Here is a 19,680-nt window from a genome sequence, read left to right on the forward strand (position 1 = left end):
AATGTCCTTATCATATTGTTCCCCATTTCACTTCACTAAAACCGATCATCCAGTCTTTATGACATGGTGCATAGTGAGAGCTTTTCCTACACCACACTTTCAGAAACACTTTATCTGTAATACGCTTTGGCACATTCTGAAGGACGCATGCAAAATGCTGCTTAGATGCAATGATTTCTTTATTCTCAAGGCAGAACAGCAAAGAGAAGGGCATTTCTCACCTCTTCCTCGCACAGTCTGACAGTTTTGAACAAATTTAAATTAAATGTGATTATTTTGCAGGATCATTCACTCAGTGTGGCACAGATGTCAATACTGAGGACTGAATACCCGTTATTGTTAGGCTGAATGTAGGAAGTTTCTATATATGCTCTCAACAAGAACACCCACATCTTACCAGCTCCTCACTTCACAGAGACGTACTTGAAGTCACTCTTAGTACAATTAGTATTTCAATCTGGAAACAATATTTCTACCTTTCATACCGGACCTTCGTGCTGTGAAGACAGTACATGTAGGGGACATTCAAACCTTGGTCACTCCCAACAGAACCCATTGCAATTCATTACTAATAGATTTTAATTATACCACCCACTTGCCCCTTGTCAAGCACAGGAACACTTGAACATAACTTACAAAATGTAGGAGATCACTCCTATGGACCAGCAATCAACTGCTTTACTATAGGGTTTCTGAGCCAGCACCTCTGGAGCTGAGGAGACAAGTCAACAGATGAACGGGTTTAGCAGAAGACAGATACTCTACAGCAACCAGTTGCAGAGACAGTAGTGCAAATCAAAATTCTCTCTAAGATCAAGCAGCTCACCCATTTCCCTTGTCATATGGTAGACATGTTTTTATACTATGGGGGTGCCGGAAAGTATATTGAGCCCAAGAGGGGCATTGGAAAATACGAAGGTGCTTTAGGGGGGTGTTGGGAAGTACTTTTTTAGACCATAAGACATTGGAACAGAATTAGGCCTTTTGGCCCAATGAGTCTGCTCCAGCAAGCCATCTTGGCTGATTTATTATCCCTCTCAGTCCCATCCTCCTGTCTTCTCCCTGTAATCTTTGGCACCCTGACTAATCAAGAACCTATCAACTTCTGCTTTAAATACACCCAATCACTTGGCCTCCACAGCCATCTTTAGCAAATGAATTCCACAAATTCACCACCCTCTGGCTAAAGAAATTTCTCCTCATCTCTGTTCTAAAGGGGCGTCCTTGTATCCTGAGGCTCTGCCCTCTGGTCCTATGCTCATTCATCATAGGAAACATTCTCTCCACATCCATTCTGTTTAGGCTTTTCAATATCTGATAGGTTTCAATGAGATCCACCCTCATTTTTCTAAACTCCAGTGATTTTAAATAAAATTTGAGCAATTGATTAAGATTTGGGAAACTCTGATAACACACACCTACTCCACCCCTGCTATCACAAATTCTTAACTCCACTTTTACTTCCAAACAGAAGGCACCAGGGACCTCTTCAGTCAATTCTCAAGTACCAACTGTTATGTACCTATGTCTTCCCCATTTGTAGAAACCCTCTGTAGTGTCAATGTCTCCTCTTGTTGCTGCTACTCATTTTCAGCCTTCCAGGCATCATTTCATTCTTGGTCCCTCTGGTGAGATAGATGACATGGGTTCCCCCATTCAACCTGTTGTTTCCTGTAGACTCACCTACATATCCTGGAGTCCCACATGCTGTTGACATCACACTCCCAGTTCCCTCAATTTTAGACAGACCAAAATCACTGATCATTATCTTGGAATCTTCGTCAACACTGTAGTAGAGCAGATTCTCTGGCTGAGAGACAATAACAAATGAAGATTAAGATTGGTGATTTAATCTGGAAGACCCTACGTTACAAGTAGGTAAAACAAGGGTAACACACACAAAATGCTGGAGGAACTCAGCAGTTCGGGCAGCGTCTATGGAAAAGGGTACAGTTGATGTTTTGGGCCAAAACTTTTGGCAGGACTGGAGAAAAATAGCTGAGTAGATTTAAAAAGTGGGGGAGGGAGAGAGAACCACCAGGTGATAGGTGAAACCTGAAGGGGGGGTGAGGGATGAAGTAAGGAGCTAGGAAGTTGATTGGTGAAAGGGACAGAATGCCATGGATGAAAGAAAAGGGGGGAGGAGCACCAGAGGGAGGCAATGGGCAGACAAGGAGAAAAGGTGAGAGAGGGAAAGGGGATGGGAAATGTGGGCATTACCAGCAGTTAAAGAAATCAATGTTCATGCCATCAGGTTGGAGACTACCCAAACAGAATACAAGGAGTACAAGGAATACATCCTAAGCGTGGCCTCATCACAACACTAGAGGAGGCCATGGATAGACATATGGGAATGGGAAGTGGAATTAAAATGGGTGGCCACTGGGAGATCCTGCTCGTTCTGGCGGAATTCAGGAAGTCAAGGCCTATGAATGTCAGGGCACCACATAGCAATTAGCATGACACTAATATAACTCGGAGCATCAGAGTTCAGAGTTCAATTCTGGTGCCAACAGCAAGTAGCTTGTAGTCTTCCTATGAACGCGTGGATTTCATCTGGGTGTTCCAGTTTCCTCCCACAGTTCAAAGAAGCAGTGGCTAGTAGGTTACTCGATCATTGTAAATTGTCCTGTGATTAGGCTAGAGTTAAACGGATGGCTCGCTGGGCCAGAAGGGCCTGTTCCATGCTGTATCTCCAAATTTAAAAAATAAATTAAATGGGTCCTTACGTATAAGTCGGCTTTCACGTTTCTTGAATTACCGCCAATATCACACCACAAAAAAAAACTACAAAATTACGAGAAGCTTTATGATAGGGCAGAAAGTAGCAAGAGTGTCTTTAACGAGAGATCATAGGTTTAAGGTAAGGAGCGAGAGATTTTTTCCAGCCGGGAGGTGGTTTGAATTTGAAACACACTGCCTGAGACGGTGAGACTTTCTACAACATTCATTATCGTCCAGATCAGCACCTTAATTGCCAAGGCAAAGAAGGCTGCAGATAAAATGGGATGAGCACGGGTGAATCAGTATGATACGATGTTCCAAAGGGTCTGTTTTCATCCTGGAAGATTACCATGTGATTGCAAATGCATTGCAATCCCTCCGCCACTCACTGCAGTGCGTCCCTCTCTAAATATGGTATAACTACAGCTGTACTTGGAATGAGGAAATTCCTCATAAATGCCTCAAATTAGTGGGAGTGTGTGACAGGACTTCCAGGTCAGTGCCCACATACCTTCAGGTCTCTGTGCACGATGCCCAGTTCATGCAGATATGTGACAGCGTCCAAGATCTGCTGGATCAACATGCTGGCATCTTTCTCAGTGTAGAAGCCTTTGTCCACAATCCTGTCAAACAGTTCTCCGCCAGACACACTGAAAGAGACAAATACAGGGAACACAGTGACAGTGGCACCTGCACAATTTAGCCTTTGCTTACCTCATTTTAGTTTGAGATACAACACAGAGTAGGTCCTCAGTGTATCCCGATTTAACCCTAGCTTAATCACAAGATCACTTACAATGTCCAATTAACTTACAAACTGATACATCGTTGGGCTGTGGGAGGAAACCAGAGGACCTGAGAAATCCCACACATCCCACCAATTCCACGGGTGAGTACAACGCTCTTCTTACTTAATAAGAAGAAACTGTGGAGCAATTCCTGGGCAGCACGTCCTTGAGCAGTACAATTAGTTTTCCTCTCCAGAGTGAGGTGTCAGGGATTCAGCTTCACTGTGAAGTGGTTGAACTGAGTGTGTTCCGAAGCTCGGTGTAACTCTATGGGGAATTATAATTGTCTGAAAGCTGGTTACCCTTGGCTGCGGGAGTACATGCTGAGGGGATGCACTGAAACTTGATGAAACCACGGCAAGCCCTCGGTGAGGGAGGACCTCAATATAGACTTTGTCCACTACTGGTCAAGGAGGGGCTGCTATGGATGAGGAAACCCTCCATTATTGTAGTAGTGTACCACTCCAGGGAGCCACAAGAGCGGCAACAGTCCTATTTAAGGAACTACTTAATGCACTGACTATGGATGTTAGAATGGAAAGGGATTGCAGATTTTATTCTTGTAAATATTTTTATTATGAGTAATGATTATTTTGATATATAAACAGACTTGGTTTTTCACTGCCAGAAGTCCTCAGACTTGACTGGCACATTGCAAGGAGAGCTGGACCGTGCACATTGATAGTCACGTGCAGTGGAGAGCATCCTGACAAGCTGTATCACTGCGGGGCGCGGAAACTGCACTGGGGCAGACTGGAAAACTCCACATCAGGTGGTCAAAACTGCCCAGCGCATTACTGGCACCAGCTTGTCCACCATCAAGGCCGTATCTACAGAAAGGTGCCACACAGCCTGTTCATGAGCTGTTGTCCCACTGCTGTCGGGGAAAAGGCTATGTAGTATCCACACCAGGACCAAAGGACTCAAGAACAGCTACTTCCCTCAAGCAGAAAGGCTGATCAACACTTCCACCTGCTAATCCATCCTTCCACACCCCAACCAGCACTACTTCATCACTTCCTGGTGGTCACCTGATGTACAGACACTCCTGTGCCTAGTGTCACTTTGTGGACACGTGTCTAAGCTATCATATGTATTTATATTTATTGTTTCTTTCTATTATTATTTGTGTCATTATCTTTTGTGTATTTTTTGTGCTGCATCGGATCTGGAGTAACAATTATTTTGTTCTCCTTTACACTTGTGTACTGGAAATGAATTTTGAAATGGAATGAGGTTTGGTGCAGCCGTCCGGTTCTACAGGAAGAGCATCCTGTCCAGACCGCTACTGTCACGGACACTAAGGAGCTGGACTCTGTGCAAAGGGCTTTCGAACATTGCAGTGCTTGGCAATGATGGTGTCAGTGAAAGTAAAAAATACTGAGTAACGAATCATTCAATTTGCCAACATCACTAATGTTACAGCCCCAGACACTGCATCAGCGAAACGGTCACATTGTGAACTTACTTACGCATCTGCCACTCTCAGGGCAGCTCTCACTCAACGAGGATCTACATGGCAGTGAGGCCATCGCCATGGTGAGTGAGGACAGGAGAACCTACTCCCAAAAGGTGATTCAATTCCTGAGGGCAGCAAGGCCAGCCCAGCCTGGGGAGGACTGGCAATGCTGTAAGCACAGTGGTCAATTCATCCAAACACATAAGGTAATTCGTCACAAAATGGTCCAACATGAGTGAGCTAAGCAACAACCCCTTTCCTCCTCCTTACTAACCAGCTAGTGCTTTTCCAAATCCAACATTATATTTTGTATCAGTACGATAGCTTACAGAGGGTCTGAAAGCTCTGACATCATCATAGTTCCCCATCTAATAAACATTTATTCTATTTAGCGATACTGTGGAATAGGCCCTTCGAGTCACACTGCCCAGAAACCCCCGACAACCCCGAATTAACCCTACTCTAATCAAGAGACAATTTACAATGACCAATTAACCCACTCGGACTGTGGGAGGTGAAAGGCCACTCGTTGCATGGGGCGGGCATAAACAGACTCAGGCTGGGACTGAACTGCGACGAACAGAACTGTTAAAGTGCCAGACTAACCGTTACAGTACCGTGCTGCCCAATTTATTCCTTTTTCTAAAAGAAGCAACCTTCTAAGCAATCGAAAGCATTTAAACTAACCACATTCTAACCTTTCTACTCTATGTCAAAGATTCACTGCACCAGGTTGAAGTTGGCAAACTCGGGTGCCCATGTTGAGAGTCAGAGAGACAATAGTGGACAGCTGACCACGTTAGGGTCTCTGACTACACAACGGAAACCCTGAAGTCACAAATACCCATTGGCCAGCATTTCCCCACAGACTCCAGAAGATGCAACTTCCCTTTTCTCAGTATGAAAATCTAAAAGCCTCCTTGTTGCTACAGATATTATGGTAACGGATCTGAAAAGTCGAACGTGAACAGGGTGCACACAACAGACACCAACCCATTTATGGACTAAAGGGACCACTATCAGTGAACCAAGGTGTACTTGGTTAAACTTTAAAGTCAAAGTCATAGTTATTATCAAACATATAATACATTGAAGTTCATTTCCTTGCAGCTTAACATCAGCCTCCATAATTTTGTCCTCCACAAACCATTCCTTCCTTTCTTCATGCGGTACAGTGTGGTTTGTACTGTCACAACAGTTCCCATTTTGCAGTAATTGATAGCACAACATACCACTTCACTGCATGGCTCTCGATCGGCAAAAGAATCACACGTTTCCTTTAGAAAGTCATATTCCTCTGTATGTCAAGTGTTCCACAGTGAAAGCCCTAAATGCCTGGACATTGGTTCAATCTGACGGTACAATATTATGATTGCAACAGTCCAAAGGATTAGAGATCAGGACAGATAAACCCTGCTATGCACTGGGGAAATACATAATAACTAAAAGAGATCAAACGAAGAAAATGAAAAGATCCCAAGGGGACAATTTCTTCCATGGGAATGTCCTTTAGGAGAATCCGCTGTAAAACAACAAAAAGCTGCTTTCTGGGGAGTGTTGGAAAGATCTGGAAGGAGACTGGAGATGGGTTGGTGGGAGAAGTCTTGCTCGTCAGTGCAACTTATACACTAGAGTACTCATTTATGAAAATAGGATTTAATATAATTCAAAGTTTAATTTTCAAACTCTAATTGTTGGTATCTGTTTATTCCTGTTTACTAATTTTATTAGAAGTAAAGAAATTGTAAATAAAGTGTGTGAAATTATCAATGAAACATTTTCCCTTTTTTCCATTCTTGATACAAGTTAAATATGTCGTACATGCAAGGAGACAAGAGAAAATCTGCAGATGCTGGAAATCTGAGCAACACACACAAAACGCTGGAGGAACTCAGCAGGCCAGGCAGCGTCTATGGAAAAGAGTACAGTCCACATTTTGGGCCGAGATCCTTCAGCAGGACTGCAGAAAAAAAGATGAGGAGTAGGTTTAAAAGCTGGGGGGAGGGGAGGGAGAAACACTAGGTGATAGATGAAACTGGGAGGGGGAGGGGTGAAGCAAAGAGCTGGGAAGTTGATTGTTGAAAGAGATACAGGGCTGGAGAAGGGGGGGGGGGTCTAGTAGGAGAGGACAGAAGGCCATGGAAGAAGAAAAGGAGGAGGTGCACCAGAGGGAGGCAATGGGCAAGTAAGGAGATAGTGAGAGAGGGAAAAGGGGTGGGGAATGGCGAAAGGCGTGAGGATCCATTACCGGAAGTTCAAGGAACCGATGTTCATGCCATCACCCACCACCCACCAGCCTCCGCGTCCAGCACGTAATTCTCCACAACTTCTGCCATCTCCAATGGGATACAACCGCTAGGCACATCTTTCCCTGTCAGGGATCACTCCCTACATGACTCCCTTATCCATCTGTCCCTCCCCACTGATCTCCCTCCTGGCACTTACCCTTGCAAGCGGAACAAGTGCTACACCTGCCCCTACACCTCCTCCCTCACCACCATTCAGGGCCCCAACCAGTCCTTCCAGGTGAGGCGACACTTCACCCGTGAGCCTGTTGGGGTCATCTGCCGTGTCCAGTGTTTCCAGTGTGGCCTCCAGCATATCGGCGAGACCCGACGTAGATTGGGAGTCAGTTGTGCCAAGCATCTACGCTCAGTCCGCCAGAAAAAGCAGGACTTCCCAGTGGCCACCCATTTTAATTCCACTTCCCATTCCCATTTCCACATGTCTATCCCTGGCCTCTTCCACTGTTGTGTTGAGGCCACACTTAGGTTGAAGGAACAACACTTCATATTCCAGGAAACACATACAAAATACTGGAGGAACTCAGCAGGCCAGGCAGCATCTATGGACAAAATATTGGATTCTTGGATTTCCAGCATCTGCAGATTTTCTCTTGTTTGTGATGGCATGAACATCAATTTCTAAAACTTGGGTAATGAACCCCTTCTCAAATTCCTCATCCTCTTTTCCCTCTCTTACTTATCTCCTCACCTGCCCATCACCTCCCTCTGGTGCTCCTCCCCTTTTCTTTCCTCCATGGCCTTCTGCCCTCTCCTGTTAGACCAGCCTCGTATCTTTTTCACCAATCAACTTCCCAGCTCTTTGCTTCCCCCACCCTTCCCGGTTTCACCAATCACCTTGTGTTTCTTCCTCCCCTCCACCCACCTTCTTTCTCTAACTCCTCATCTTTTTTTCTCTAGTCCTGATGAAGGGTCTCGGCCTGAAACATCGACTGTTTACTCTTTTCCATAGATGCTGCCTGACCAGCTGAGTCCCTCCAGCATTTTGTGTGTGTTGTCTATATGCAAGGAAGGTGTTTTCCTAAAACTCAAACCCACATGATGGAAAGTTCATTATGCATCAGTATTTTCAATAAATGCATGAAGATTTAAATGGAATAAAATAAGATTAAGATCAGCTTTATTTGTCACATGTACATTGCAACATACAATGAAATAGGCTGACCAGACCGCAAGAGTCTGGTGCCAACACAGCTGGTCCACAGTTTGCTAACCCTGATCATCTTCGGAATGAGGGAGGAAGCTTGTGCGCCCGGAGACATCCCACGTGGCTACGGGGAGAACGTCCCAGTCAGGAGGCACAATCTTACTGCTGACGCTCTCATCACATTGTACTATCAGCAGCTAATGAAGTGTTCACAAAAGTAATGACAAACAGCAGTCCAAAAACTAACAACTGTAAATGCAAGTAACAACGCCAAACTGGAAAATGTTTGAAATATTCAATATTTTCCGGTTCTACGCTAAGAACCCAGAAAGCAGTGAGAATATTATGCAGAAAGGGGTAGCTCACATACATTCAAAGGAGAAATCTATTGAATGAAGTAATTTGGTAGAAGGATCATGACAGCATCAGGTTCTTATCATTAACATATGATGTGAAATTTGTTGTTATTCAGCAGTGGTACAATGCAAGACCTAACACTGTAAGTTCCAAACTAAATAAATTGTTCAAAAGAGGAATAGCAAAGTAGACCGGTCAGAAATCTGATGGCAGAAGAGAAAGAACTGTTCCTAAGCTGCTGAGTGTGAGTCTTCAGGCTCCTGTACCTCCTCCATGACGATAGTAAAGAGAAGTGAGCATTCCTTAGTGATGGATGCTGCCTTCCACGTGTGGAGTATAAACCCCAGCACAAATTGTAGTGCCAGTTCTGTGAAATTCTACCTAAAATTGTGCTTAGAGAAAAATGAGCCAGATAAAGGGAGCAGCGCCACCTGTGGGGTCACAGCCCCACCTGGTGGACAGAGTTAGCGAGCTCAGGCTGCAAAGGTCCCACACTGTCACCTAGTGGGCAGTCAGGGAACTCAGTCTGCAGACTCAAAGCACCTTTGCAGGTCACAGCACTCACTTGAACAATGAGCAGTCTCGGACCATTTTAAGCAGCAAAAAGTGAAATGGCAGAACATTGATTCAATGTGACAATATATGCCTGCTTTGTCGAGCAGCTCCGTTCCATTCACAAAAAGCAGAATTTCCTTGGTAGCCAACCATTTTAATTCTTATCCCCATTCTCATTCTGACATGTCAGTCCATGACCTCTTCTTCTGCCACTCTCAGGTTGGAGAAGCAACACCTCATATTGTCTAGATCACCTCCAACCTGATGGCATGAACATTGATTTCTCCTTCTGGGAGTTTTTTTTTCTCTTTTTTTTCTTCTTCCCACCCCCTTCCCTCCTCTTCCATTCCCCACTCTGACCTCTTACTCTTCTCATCTGCCTATCACTTCCCACCCCTCTTCCTTCCTTTTCTGCCATGATCCAATCACCTCTCCTATCAGATTCCTTGTTCTTTAGCCCTTTGCCTTCTCCACCAATCACCTCCCAGCTGCCCCCTCCCCCACCCACTCGGCTTCACATATCCCCTGCTAGCTTGTCCTCCTCCCTCCCTCCCCGCCTGTTTATTCTGGCTTCTTCCCCCTTCCTTTCCGGTCCTGATGAAGGGTTTTGACCTGAAACATTGAGTTTTATTCTTTTCCATAGATGCTGCCCGACCGGCTGAGTTCCGCCAGCATTTTGTGTGTGTTGCTCTGGGATTCCAGCACCTGCAGTGTTTTGTATTTATAATGAACCAATACCAATTCTGCTATTCTAATTGGTTGCATCACAGCCTGGCATGGAGGCTTCAATGGACAAGGTGGAATGGGTTGTGGTCTCAGCAAGTTCATGCAGGTAGCAATTATAACCAACGTTTTGATGACAGACTCTGCCATCTTCATCAGGGAAGTTCCTGGGCATGTCCAGTCTGGTGCTACTTATACCCCCATAGTCTGTCTCTCCTGATTGATTAGTCTTCATCCAATCAGCTTTCCACGCTCCCACCTTGTTTACAATTGAATTCCAGTTCTTATTTCGAGCGAGATCTTCGCCTTTGTTAAAATTCTTTTCCTCTAGATTTAGGTCAATGACTTCCTTTACCTGGAAGCCACTGGCTTTTGTGCTGTCAAAGTCAATCCTATGGCCAATGCCAATGCAATGTTCTGGGTAACGCAGATACAGCTTCTGTGCTCCTTGATGCGGGTTTCCACCGTGCATCCCTTCTGGCCGACATTCACTGGGAATCCTGAGTCCTGGGTCACCTTTGACTCACATAAGCTGTGGGCTTCCTTACGGGTTTGTGGATGGTACTAATCCGGTACTTCTTCAGGATCCTGGCAATCCTTCCAGAAACCATGGCAATATAGGGAAGGCAGATGGTAGCAATGGGATCCTCCTTGTTGCTAGGTTTCCTGGTTTTTCCTTCAACTCTTCTAAGGGCCCAGTTGTAGCCATTCCTTCACCTTGTAGCCAATCTATAGGAATGTCGTGCATAATTGTCTTATTTCCTCAGCGACACTCTCCGGGTTCAATATAGTTTTCAGACGGTTAATCAAAGTAGAAAGAACTGCTCTATGTTAGGAGACGTGATAGTGACTGCTATTGTTAAGGTACAAGTCCATGTGTTTCCGATAGATGCCATGGCTGAGGTTAGCATCTGGTTTCCATCGTATTAGAATGCCCAGGAACTGGATGCAACCATTCTTCCCCGTCTCCACCGTAAATTGAATATTTGGATGTACACTGTTCAGATGGTCATGGAACTGTTGGGAGTATCTAGAGCTCATGAGGCCACACTATGAAGGTGTCACCAAGGAATCTGAAGAAGCATTTGGGGCTCAGAGCCCTCTCCTCAATGTCCTTCATGTAGAAATTAGCAATAGCTGGCGACAAGGGCAATCCCATGGCCACTCCGTCCGTTTCTTCGTCGTCATTCGAGAGGAAAGTCAGTGTTTCGAGCTGAGATGCTTCATCAGGACTGGAAAGCAAGTGGGCAGAAGGACCTTCCTTGCCTGAAGCATTGTCCTCCATGGATACTGCCCGATCTCTTCCAGCATTTTGCATGTATTACATTGATAGCAAGGACTTTCAATGCATCCTTTTAGAAAAATCTCATAACTACTTCCCAGTTTTCTTCCAAGGAAACTAGCTTTGCCATGAAATCGCAGGCTCATTCCTCTTTCAGGCATCACAGTGAAACTGCCAGCGAGGCCATTTCCCACAGTTCGAGAGACACGGTTTCAATGCCAAACACAGGCGATCTCTGTGTGGAGCTTGCACGCTCTCGCCGTGACTGTGCGGTCTCTGCCTGACTGCTATTGTAATGATGTCCGGGGGAGACGATCATAACACAGAGAGAATGAGAAGTGCCATTAGTGTAGGATTAGCATAAATTAGCGTAGAGATTAGCGCGGCATTATTACAGCTTTGGGGGGGTCGGAGTTCAGAGTTCAATTCCGACGTCATCTGTAAAGAGTTTGTACGTCCTCCCCGTGGAATGCATGGGTTTCCTCCAGGTGCTCCAGTTTCCTCTCACAGTCCAAAGCTGCATTGGTTAGTAGCTGGATTGGTCATTGTAAATTGTCCCATTACTAGGCTAGGGTTAAATCGGGGGTTGCTGGGCAGCACGGCACAAAAAGCCAGAAGGGCCTATTGTCAATAAATAAACAAAAGAATGAGTGGTTGATAGTTAGTGTGAGCTTGAGTGGCTGAGGGACCTACTTCCACACTGTACTCTCTATGACACATCAGACTGGACACTTTTCAAGGATCAGCCTGGACAAAGAGCACTCGACATTTCGTTACAACACGACATGAAACTTAAACTGATTGTGTAAAACCCATTGGTGTTTACCTTTTAGGGATTTAGAAGCAGGGCAAGAGCTGACTGTTGCCAAGTCCCAGAAGTGCCAAGACCAATAGCTGTCTCATTTGTGACTGGCATAGACCAGCTGTGACCCATCTATTCTTGTAAGGAACAAGCAGCATTATTTGAAAGGCACAGGACAATCTCAGAAATTCCAGTTTGGTTGAAAATAACATCACCACATATTCCGTGTCCAAAACAAGCAATGGGAAGGCAATGGTTGTGGATAAACAAGACGCTAATCCCACACAACAGCAACCTCATGTCCTGGGCAGTCAACAGAGAAGGGAGCCTTTGGCAATATCAATATTAAATTAATTACAGCTGACCGACCAAACATTACAGAGGGAAGGGGTATGCTCCTAGTATAGCAATTTTCTGTATGAAAAAGACATGTCATCTTGGGTCAAGAAAAGTCAAATTAAACCAAATAAATTTTATGTTCATCTGTTTAATTTTCACATAGAGTCACAGAACACTGGAACACAGAAAAAAGCCCTTTGGCCCATCTAGGCTGTGCCAAACTATTAATCTGCCTAGTCCTTTTGACTTCCACCCGGACCGTGGCCCTCCATACTCCTCTCAACCATGTACCTGTCCAAATTTCTCTTAAATGCTGCAATCAAACTCCCATCCACCAGCTCCACTGGCAGCTCGTCCCACATTCTCACCACCCTCTTTGTGAGGAAATTCCCCGTCATGTTCCCTAAACATTTCACCTTTCACACTTAACCCATGACCTCTCATTGTAGTCTCACCCAACCTCAGTGCATTTACCCTCTCTATACCCCTCATGAATTTGTATATCTCTATCAAATCTCCCCTCATTCTCCCATGTTTTAGGGAATAAAGTCCTAACCTATTCAACCTTTCCCTGATTCCATCAAGAGCAAATTATATTCCAGAGCTGAAATTTCTGGGGAGTGATATATGAACCTTGTAAGGATGAATCCCCACAACCTGAACTGCCAGAACGAGGGGTGCTGAGTAACAGTAGCTGTTGGAGGCAGCTATAGATTTGGAGAAGCAATGCATGGAAGGGATCTTGATATCCAGGAACCTGCTGGAGTGCTTTATACTTGATGCCAGGGTAGAGGGTGTGGGGAACACAGAGAGAAGATCATGGGGAGAGCGTCTTATAGAATAGACTGCCAGTACTCATCCTGCTAAAGAAGAATCAGGCTAAGGAGAGGAGAGGAATTCTTCTTACAGTCAATCCCATAATGGCAGCCACACGTGACGCCTTCAAATATAAGAGGGGAAGGATGCAAAGTGTATGCGTGATGCAGGGTCTTCCAGATTAAATGATCAAGAACAATCGTATGGCATATGGCAGGACTGAGAAACAAAAATAAAGAGATCAAAGAGAAGCTAGGCTGAATGGGGGGTGGAGGGGAGGAATGGAAAGTGGAAATATTCGAGGTCCTGGGAAACTTACTTCCCTCAGAAAGTTTGTAAAAAGACTGCAGGGCACTGAGCGATGTGAATGTTGAGCAAAACACAGAAGTGATCAGAGATACACACACAAAATGCTGGAGGAACTCAGCAGGCGTGTGTGTTACTCAGATTTACAGCATCTGTAGATTTTCTCTTGTTAGTGATCAGAGATGGTCCCTTCATTAACACAAACCTTGCTGATGTTTAAAATGGTGGAGAAGGTGACATAGTCACTGCGTAGGGGCAGCTCGACTGATACACAATGCAATGCTTTGGAGGAGGAGAAAGTTAGGGGAAGGTGTGGTTTTAACTGTAGGATATGACGAATTGTGTCATATAGAATAGGAAAGAGGTTTCAGCAAGGAAGTTTAAAGATCAGCTGACAAGGACAGACTTTAGAAGAGAGATCAGAGCATAATGGCATAGAGTTAGATGTTCAAATGAGGAGTTTACAGTGGAATTTGTATTGGCCTCAGAAAGGCTAGTCTCGACAAGGATGCCTTCTAACCTGCGTATTTACCTTTCTGTTTTACCTTCTGGGAAAATATACAGGAACTTGAAAGCCTGGATGTCCTGGGGCAAGACTGCATTTATCAACCTCCTTTCAGACACCATCCCAGTGGTGTTACCATATTCTTGTACTTCCAACTCCAACTCCCTCAGTTATTCCACAATTGTCACTCTAAGAGTTTTTGTTGCACTATTTCATATTACACTGCAGTCTGCTGGTTTGCACTCATTGTATTCTTTATTTCCATGTATACGTGAACTACGTGCAAGCAAGATGTATGTTACAATAAACTAATCTCACCTAGCCTACCTGGTGCCAATGATTCTTAACTTAAGGCTGTTATAGCCAAGTCCATAAACCATTAGCACCCATGCTATGTATGATCTGATGTGCACTACCAGAAAAATGGTGAAGCATTTGGAAATACTTCAAAAGATGTTTAGCTCAGGTGGTTGATCGTTGGGTTGCATTGCTCTGCTATCTTGGCAATTTACTTACAAATGTTTCGTCAGCATGCAAGGAGACATTGTCAGTGTACTGTTGGTCGTGGTGTGTCCTCCTAATTCTTGGCCTTTTTGTTTTTCAATTATCTGATTTGACGTCATTCCAGAAACACAGTTGTGATGTGGGCAGGAAATCTCATCGCTGATTGGCTGTGTGGCTAACTGCGTGTTATGTGGTCTGGAATCTTGCCCATATTGACTCATAAACAGAATCAATGTGTTTGTTTGCAGAAATAGTCCCTCTCCTGTTCTAGGAATCCTTCCACATGCCACATGTGCACTTGTGCCATAACTTTCCCTGATGCCCAGTCAAATCAGTGTCCCCCTCGATCTTCATGGGTAGAGAGCAGGAGTTGGCCATGTCACTTTTGCAGTCACTGATGATGTCTCCTCGCATGTGATGAAACATTTACAAGTAAATTGCCAAAGGTGGAAGCATATTCATCAGGATCTTTTAAAAGAGAAATCAATCCGTATTTGAAAAGGAAAAATATGCGGGCTGCAGAAAATGAACAGGAAAGGGACTCCTTGCTTTTTCAAACTGCTCTCACAGACACAATGAATCAAATTAGCTCATTTTGCACCGTCCTGTGGCACTGAACCGTTCTATAATTCTGTAATGAAGATTATCTCAGGAGTATGTTAGATGTTCATGGGATACTCATTGGTGAGGAAAGAAACTGAATTGAATGAGGAATGGGTAGTTTCTGAGTCTCCATTCCTTAGTGCATTTCTTACCCAGTCACTGGCTCCAATCTCCCCTTCTGACAGAACTTTAAATTTAGGTTCTCTTTCCATGGGGGCTGCATAGCCTGCTGAGTATTTGCAGTATGTTTTGCTCTATTGCTTCTTAACAGGACGCATCGCACTAAACACTGTGCTAACCACCACAGTTAGCGTAGTGGGTAGCACTACACTATAACAGCATGGGGCATCCCAGAGTTTGGAGTCCAATTCCAGCATCCTCCCCATAGAATGCATGTGTTTTCCCCGGGTTCTCCGGCTTCCTCCCACAGTCCAAAGGTGAAGCAGGTAAATTAATTGTCCCATGATTGGGTTAGGGTTAAATTGGGGTTGTCTAGGGTTACAAGGCTGGAAGGGCATATTCCACACTGTATCTCCAAACAAAAATAAAAAATAAAGATTGTAACAATGGTGAGTAAGCATCCAATTCCTTGAGCCTGCTGCAATGTTCATGAAAAACGTGGCTAATCTTCCACCACAATACCATTTTCATACACTGTACCTGTATCCCTTCACCCCAGTAACATCCAGAGGTCACCTGATCTCAATGGCTAAGCTCCCACACCTCGCCTGGGGAGAGAATCCCAAAGATTCACCACTCTTTACTGAAGAAATTTCACTTCATTTCAGGACCAGGGCATAGTCTCAGAATAGATCAGAGATAAGGAGGAATTTCCTTCACCAGAGGAAGATGAATCTGTGGAATTCATTGCCACAAATGGCTGTGGACGCCAAGTCATTGGGTATATTTAAAGCATTGGTTGACAGGTTCTTGATGAGTAGGGGTGTCAAGGGTTACGGGAAGAAGGCAGGAGAATGGGGTTGAAAGGGATAATATATCAGCCATGATGGAATGGTGAAGCAAACTTGATGGTCTGAATGGCCTACTCCTATGCCTTATGGTCTACATGGCTTACCACCTAATTCCAAGTCTTTGTTCATAAGTTCTAGACACCCGAGCCAGTGAAAACATCCTCATTTCATTCACTTTATTGAGTAAGAATTGTGTTAATTTCAGTGCAATTATCTGCCAGTCTTCTGAACTCCAGAGAATGTCAAGTTCTCTTCTAAGCCTCCCAAAACCAGTTCACCGAATTCTCATCGCACTCCCTCAATTTCCTCACATTAGAAGACCAAAACTGAACAAAATGCAATCAGCATAGTTTCACCAAAGTCAATCGCCCATTGTCTGATTCCTGTCTTCTTCTCACACAGACTCAGTCCTACTCAAAACTAATGGCCTTTCAGTTCCATTAAATCAGACTGCAGTTAATTCACACACATGGGAACGGTGCTCATTCAGCTGAAGTAGACAGACTTGATTAAATTATTAAAGGCCGATTAATGGCTTATCCTTGATCCTACCTTCCACCTACTCTTCATAATTTAGTCAATAAAATCACTTAAAACCCAAATTCACATGTCATTTAATTAATGTGAACAAGTCAGCAAATTAATCTCTGCCATGAGTGGAGGGAGATAGGCCAGGGACTTATGGGAGACATGAAATGTGGTGAAGTGTGATATCGCAGACAAGGTGCAATGTTTATTATAGGTATGGAGAATGATGATTACAAAGTGATTCGCCTGTATAAGACCCAACCCACACGTGAAGTCATCAAAGTACCTACAGGAGTTACTTTAGCCCTGGAACTTCATTTGTGTCAAGTGACCGTAAGAAGGCCTCACTTTTATTAATAAGTGGAACTAAGCACAAAGTCACTGCCTTTTATGTAAGGCAGTAGCTGTACCAGTATCTCACAGAACAACAGCACCCCACATGAATAGTAAAGCTCCCTTTATTAACAGCCAACAACCTTCCTTTCTCTATGAACATGCTAGGATTCCCTGATCCCTCCCAATCTGAGTTAGCAATCCAAACAAAAATCAGCTTGGACCAAAGGAATTTCACAAAAGGTTAACACCATGGTACAAGGCCATTCAGCCTCTTCAGCTCATGCTAGCACTTGATAAACACAATGCTATTGGTTGTCCACGCTAGATCTTACTTGTCACCTTCCATATTTTCTTTGAACAGAAGTGATTCTCTTGAACCGTTGATTCTTTTGCTCGAAGTGTTAAATCTGCGGTCTGTGGTTCAGAACCCTTCCATGAATGGGAACAGTTTTACCCATCTACTCAGTCTAGAACACCTATTGCCTTGAATTGCTTCCCCTCTAACCCTCCTCTGTTCCTGTGAGAACAATACCAGCCTCAACAGCTTTGACCTGTAAGCCCTCACATCTAGAACTATGATGATAAATCTTCTCTGCTGTCTCTCCAAGTGCTTCCTAAAGCTCTCTGTTGTGATCAAAGCAGTTTCATAAACATTTGTCATGGCTTTTTCACTCCGATATACCTGTACCTCACTTCATGTGGTCCACAATCCTCAATGACTTGCCCTACCTGCCCTATACCCTATCAAGCTGTCAGCAGATTGCTGCTTCCATGAGCTCTGCTTTACAATTGTACCCTGTTGTCACTTATTGTGCTTCCTACCAAAATACAAGACTTCCCACTTTTCTGGGTTGCATTTCATCTACTCCTTAACTACTAGTGCCTGGGATTAAAAAGTTAATTAACCATCTAGAACAGTTATGAAAAAAACAGATCTGGTTTACTAATATCATCTAGTGATCTTGGTCACTAACAGGCTCTACAACAGGTACAGTAGTCAAAACTGCCCCACACATCACTGGCCCCAGCCTACCCTCCACCAAGGACAGATATACAGGAAAGGTGCCAGAAAAGGGTCAGTAATGTCATAAAGGATCCCACCCACCCTGCTCATGGATGGTCTGTCCCACTCCTATCAGGGAGGAGGCTATGTAGCTTCCACACCAGGACTACCAGGCTCAAAAATAGTTAATTTCCACAAGCTGTAAAGCTGATCAACATCTCCACACACTAACTCACCACTACTTCATTATTTCCTGTCAGTCAGCTTATGTACAGTCTAGCATCACTTTATAAGCTATATTATGTATTTATATTTATTGCTTTTTTATTATTTTTTTATCTTTTATGTATGCTTTTTATCTTTTATATATGTTTTTCTCTTTTTTGGGTTTTTTGTGCTACATCAGATTCGGAGTAACAATTATTTTGTTCTTCTTTACACTTGAGTACTGGAAATTCCATTAAACAATTTTGATCTTGAATCTTTCAAGAAATTTGCCATTCATAACACATGTAACTGTAGACCCATCAAAAGGGATTACTCTTAAAAAAGCTTTTTGAAAAGGTCTAGTGAACTATGTGGTTTAAGGACAAATAGAATCAGAAAATAGTTTTGCTCAGATCTAGAAAAATGCATGAAGGAGAAAATAATTTATTCTTAGTTCAAAAGATTTTGCATCATAGCTTTTGCTCTTGTCTCAATCAATACCATCCAAAAAATTTACATTCTTCAAAGTTCTTTTGTGTGCTTAAGAGAGCTGCTTCTCTCTCCTTGGGTTACAATGCTTCAATGCTTCATACCTGACGAATTTGCACTACCTCACCACGAGAAGCCATTTAAGGGGTTAATCACATCCCCTTGAGGGATTACAAGGTTCCACTGGAACAGAAACTTAACAGAGAACAAAGTTTGATGAGCTGGCTCCCCATGAATCTATGCAAGTTTTAAGAATGAAATAATCTTATTTGGAATAGAAGTTGTATTTTTTATAAAATCTCTCAGCAAAACACTCAACAGACAGTTCTGCTAAGTCACGCAAGGCACATGCCTCAGACGTCAGCATGTACAGTATAAGCCATCTACAGCTCGCTCTCCCACACTGTAATTAATTGTTAACGGCATTCACAAGTGACATAGGTCACAGATTCCAACTTCCTCCCCGTGGAGCAGCACATAAAAAGATGACATCGACCCTCAGCACCCAACCCACACACACCTCCAACGTGAACAAACAGCCCGTGAATACTGGAGATCAAAGGCATCACAGCTTTTCAATAATAAATCTTCATTCTATTCACACTATTCTGCACTCAGTTTCAATGCAAATTAGTTCCTTTGGCACTTATGCTGGATGCGTTGGTTATTGATCTTTAAAAAGTCAATTATTTTGCAAAATTTAAACCAAACACATTAATAATGGAAGAGAATCTGCAGTGAGGAACACAAAATGCAAACATTTCAACCAAGGAAAGCATGATACAAAAACCATTCACTCAGTGCCACTTTATCAGATACCTGCTGGACATGACAGAGAGTCACTGAGTGAATGTTTGTGGTCTTCTGCTGCGGTAACCCATTCACTCCAAGGCTCCACGTGTGTGTTCAGAGATGCTCTTCTGCACACCACTG

The 19,680-nt window shown here is 43.8% G+C and overlaps 1 protein-coding gene across 1 annotated transcript in view; it reads right to left on the reverse strand.

Annotated features, from left to right (window-relative positions):
* Positions 1 to 19,680, reverse strand: part of LOC140742039 (calcium/calmodulin-dependent protein kinase type 1-like) — a 269,373-nt gene that overhangs the window by 17,611 nt on the left and 232,082 nt on the right. The window contains exons 5-7 of the mRNA XM_073072748.1: positions 3,236 to 3,374; positions 1,684 to 1,810; positions 637 to 712 (exon numbers count right to left, since the gene is read on the reverse strand). Of these exons, the coding sequence (XP_072928849.1) occupies positions 637 to 712; positions 1,684 to 1,810; positions 3,236 to 3,374 (342 nt within the window). The remainder of the gene's footprint in view (positions 1 to 636; positions 713 to 1,683; positions 1,811 to 3,235; positions 3,375 to 19,680) is intronic.

Source organism: Hemitrygon akajei, chromosome 19 (genome assembly GCF_048418815.1).
Source record: "Hemitrygon akajei chromosome 19, sHemAka1.3, whole genome shotgun sequence".
Classification (NCBI taxonomy): Eukaryota; Metazoa; Chordata; class Chondrichthyes; order Myliobatiformes; family Dasyatidae; genus Hemitrygon; species Hemitrygon akajei.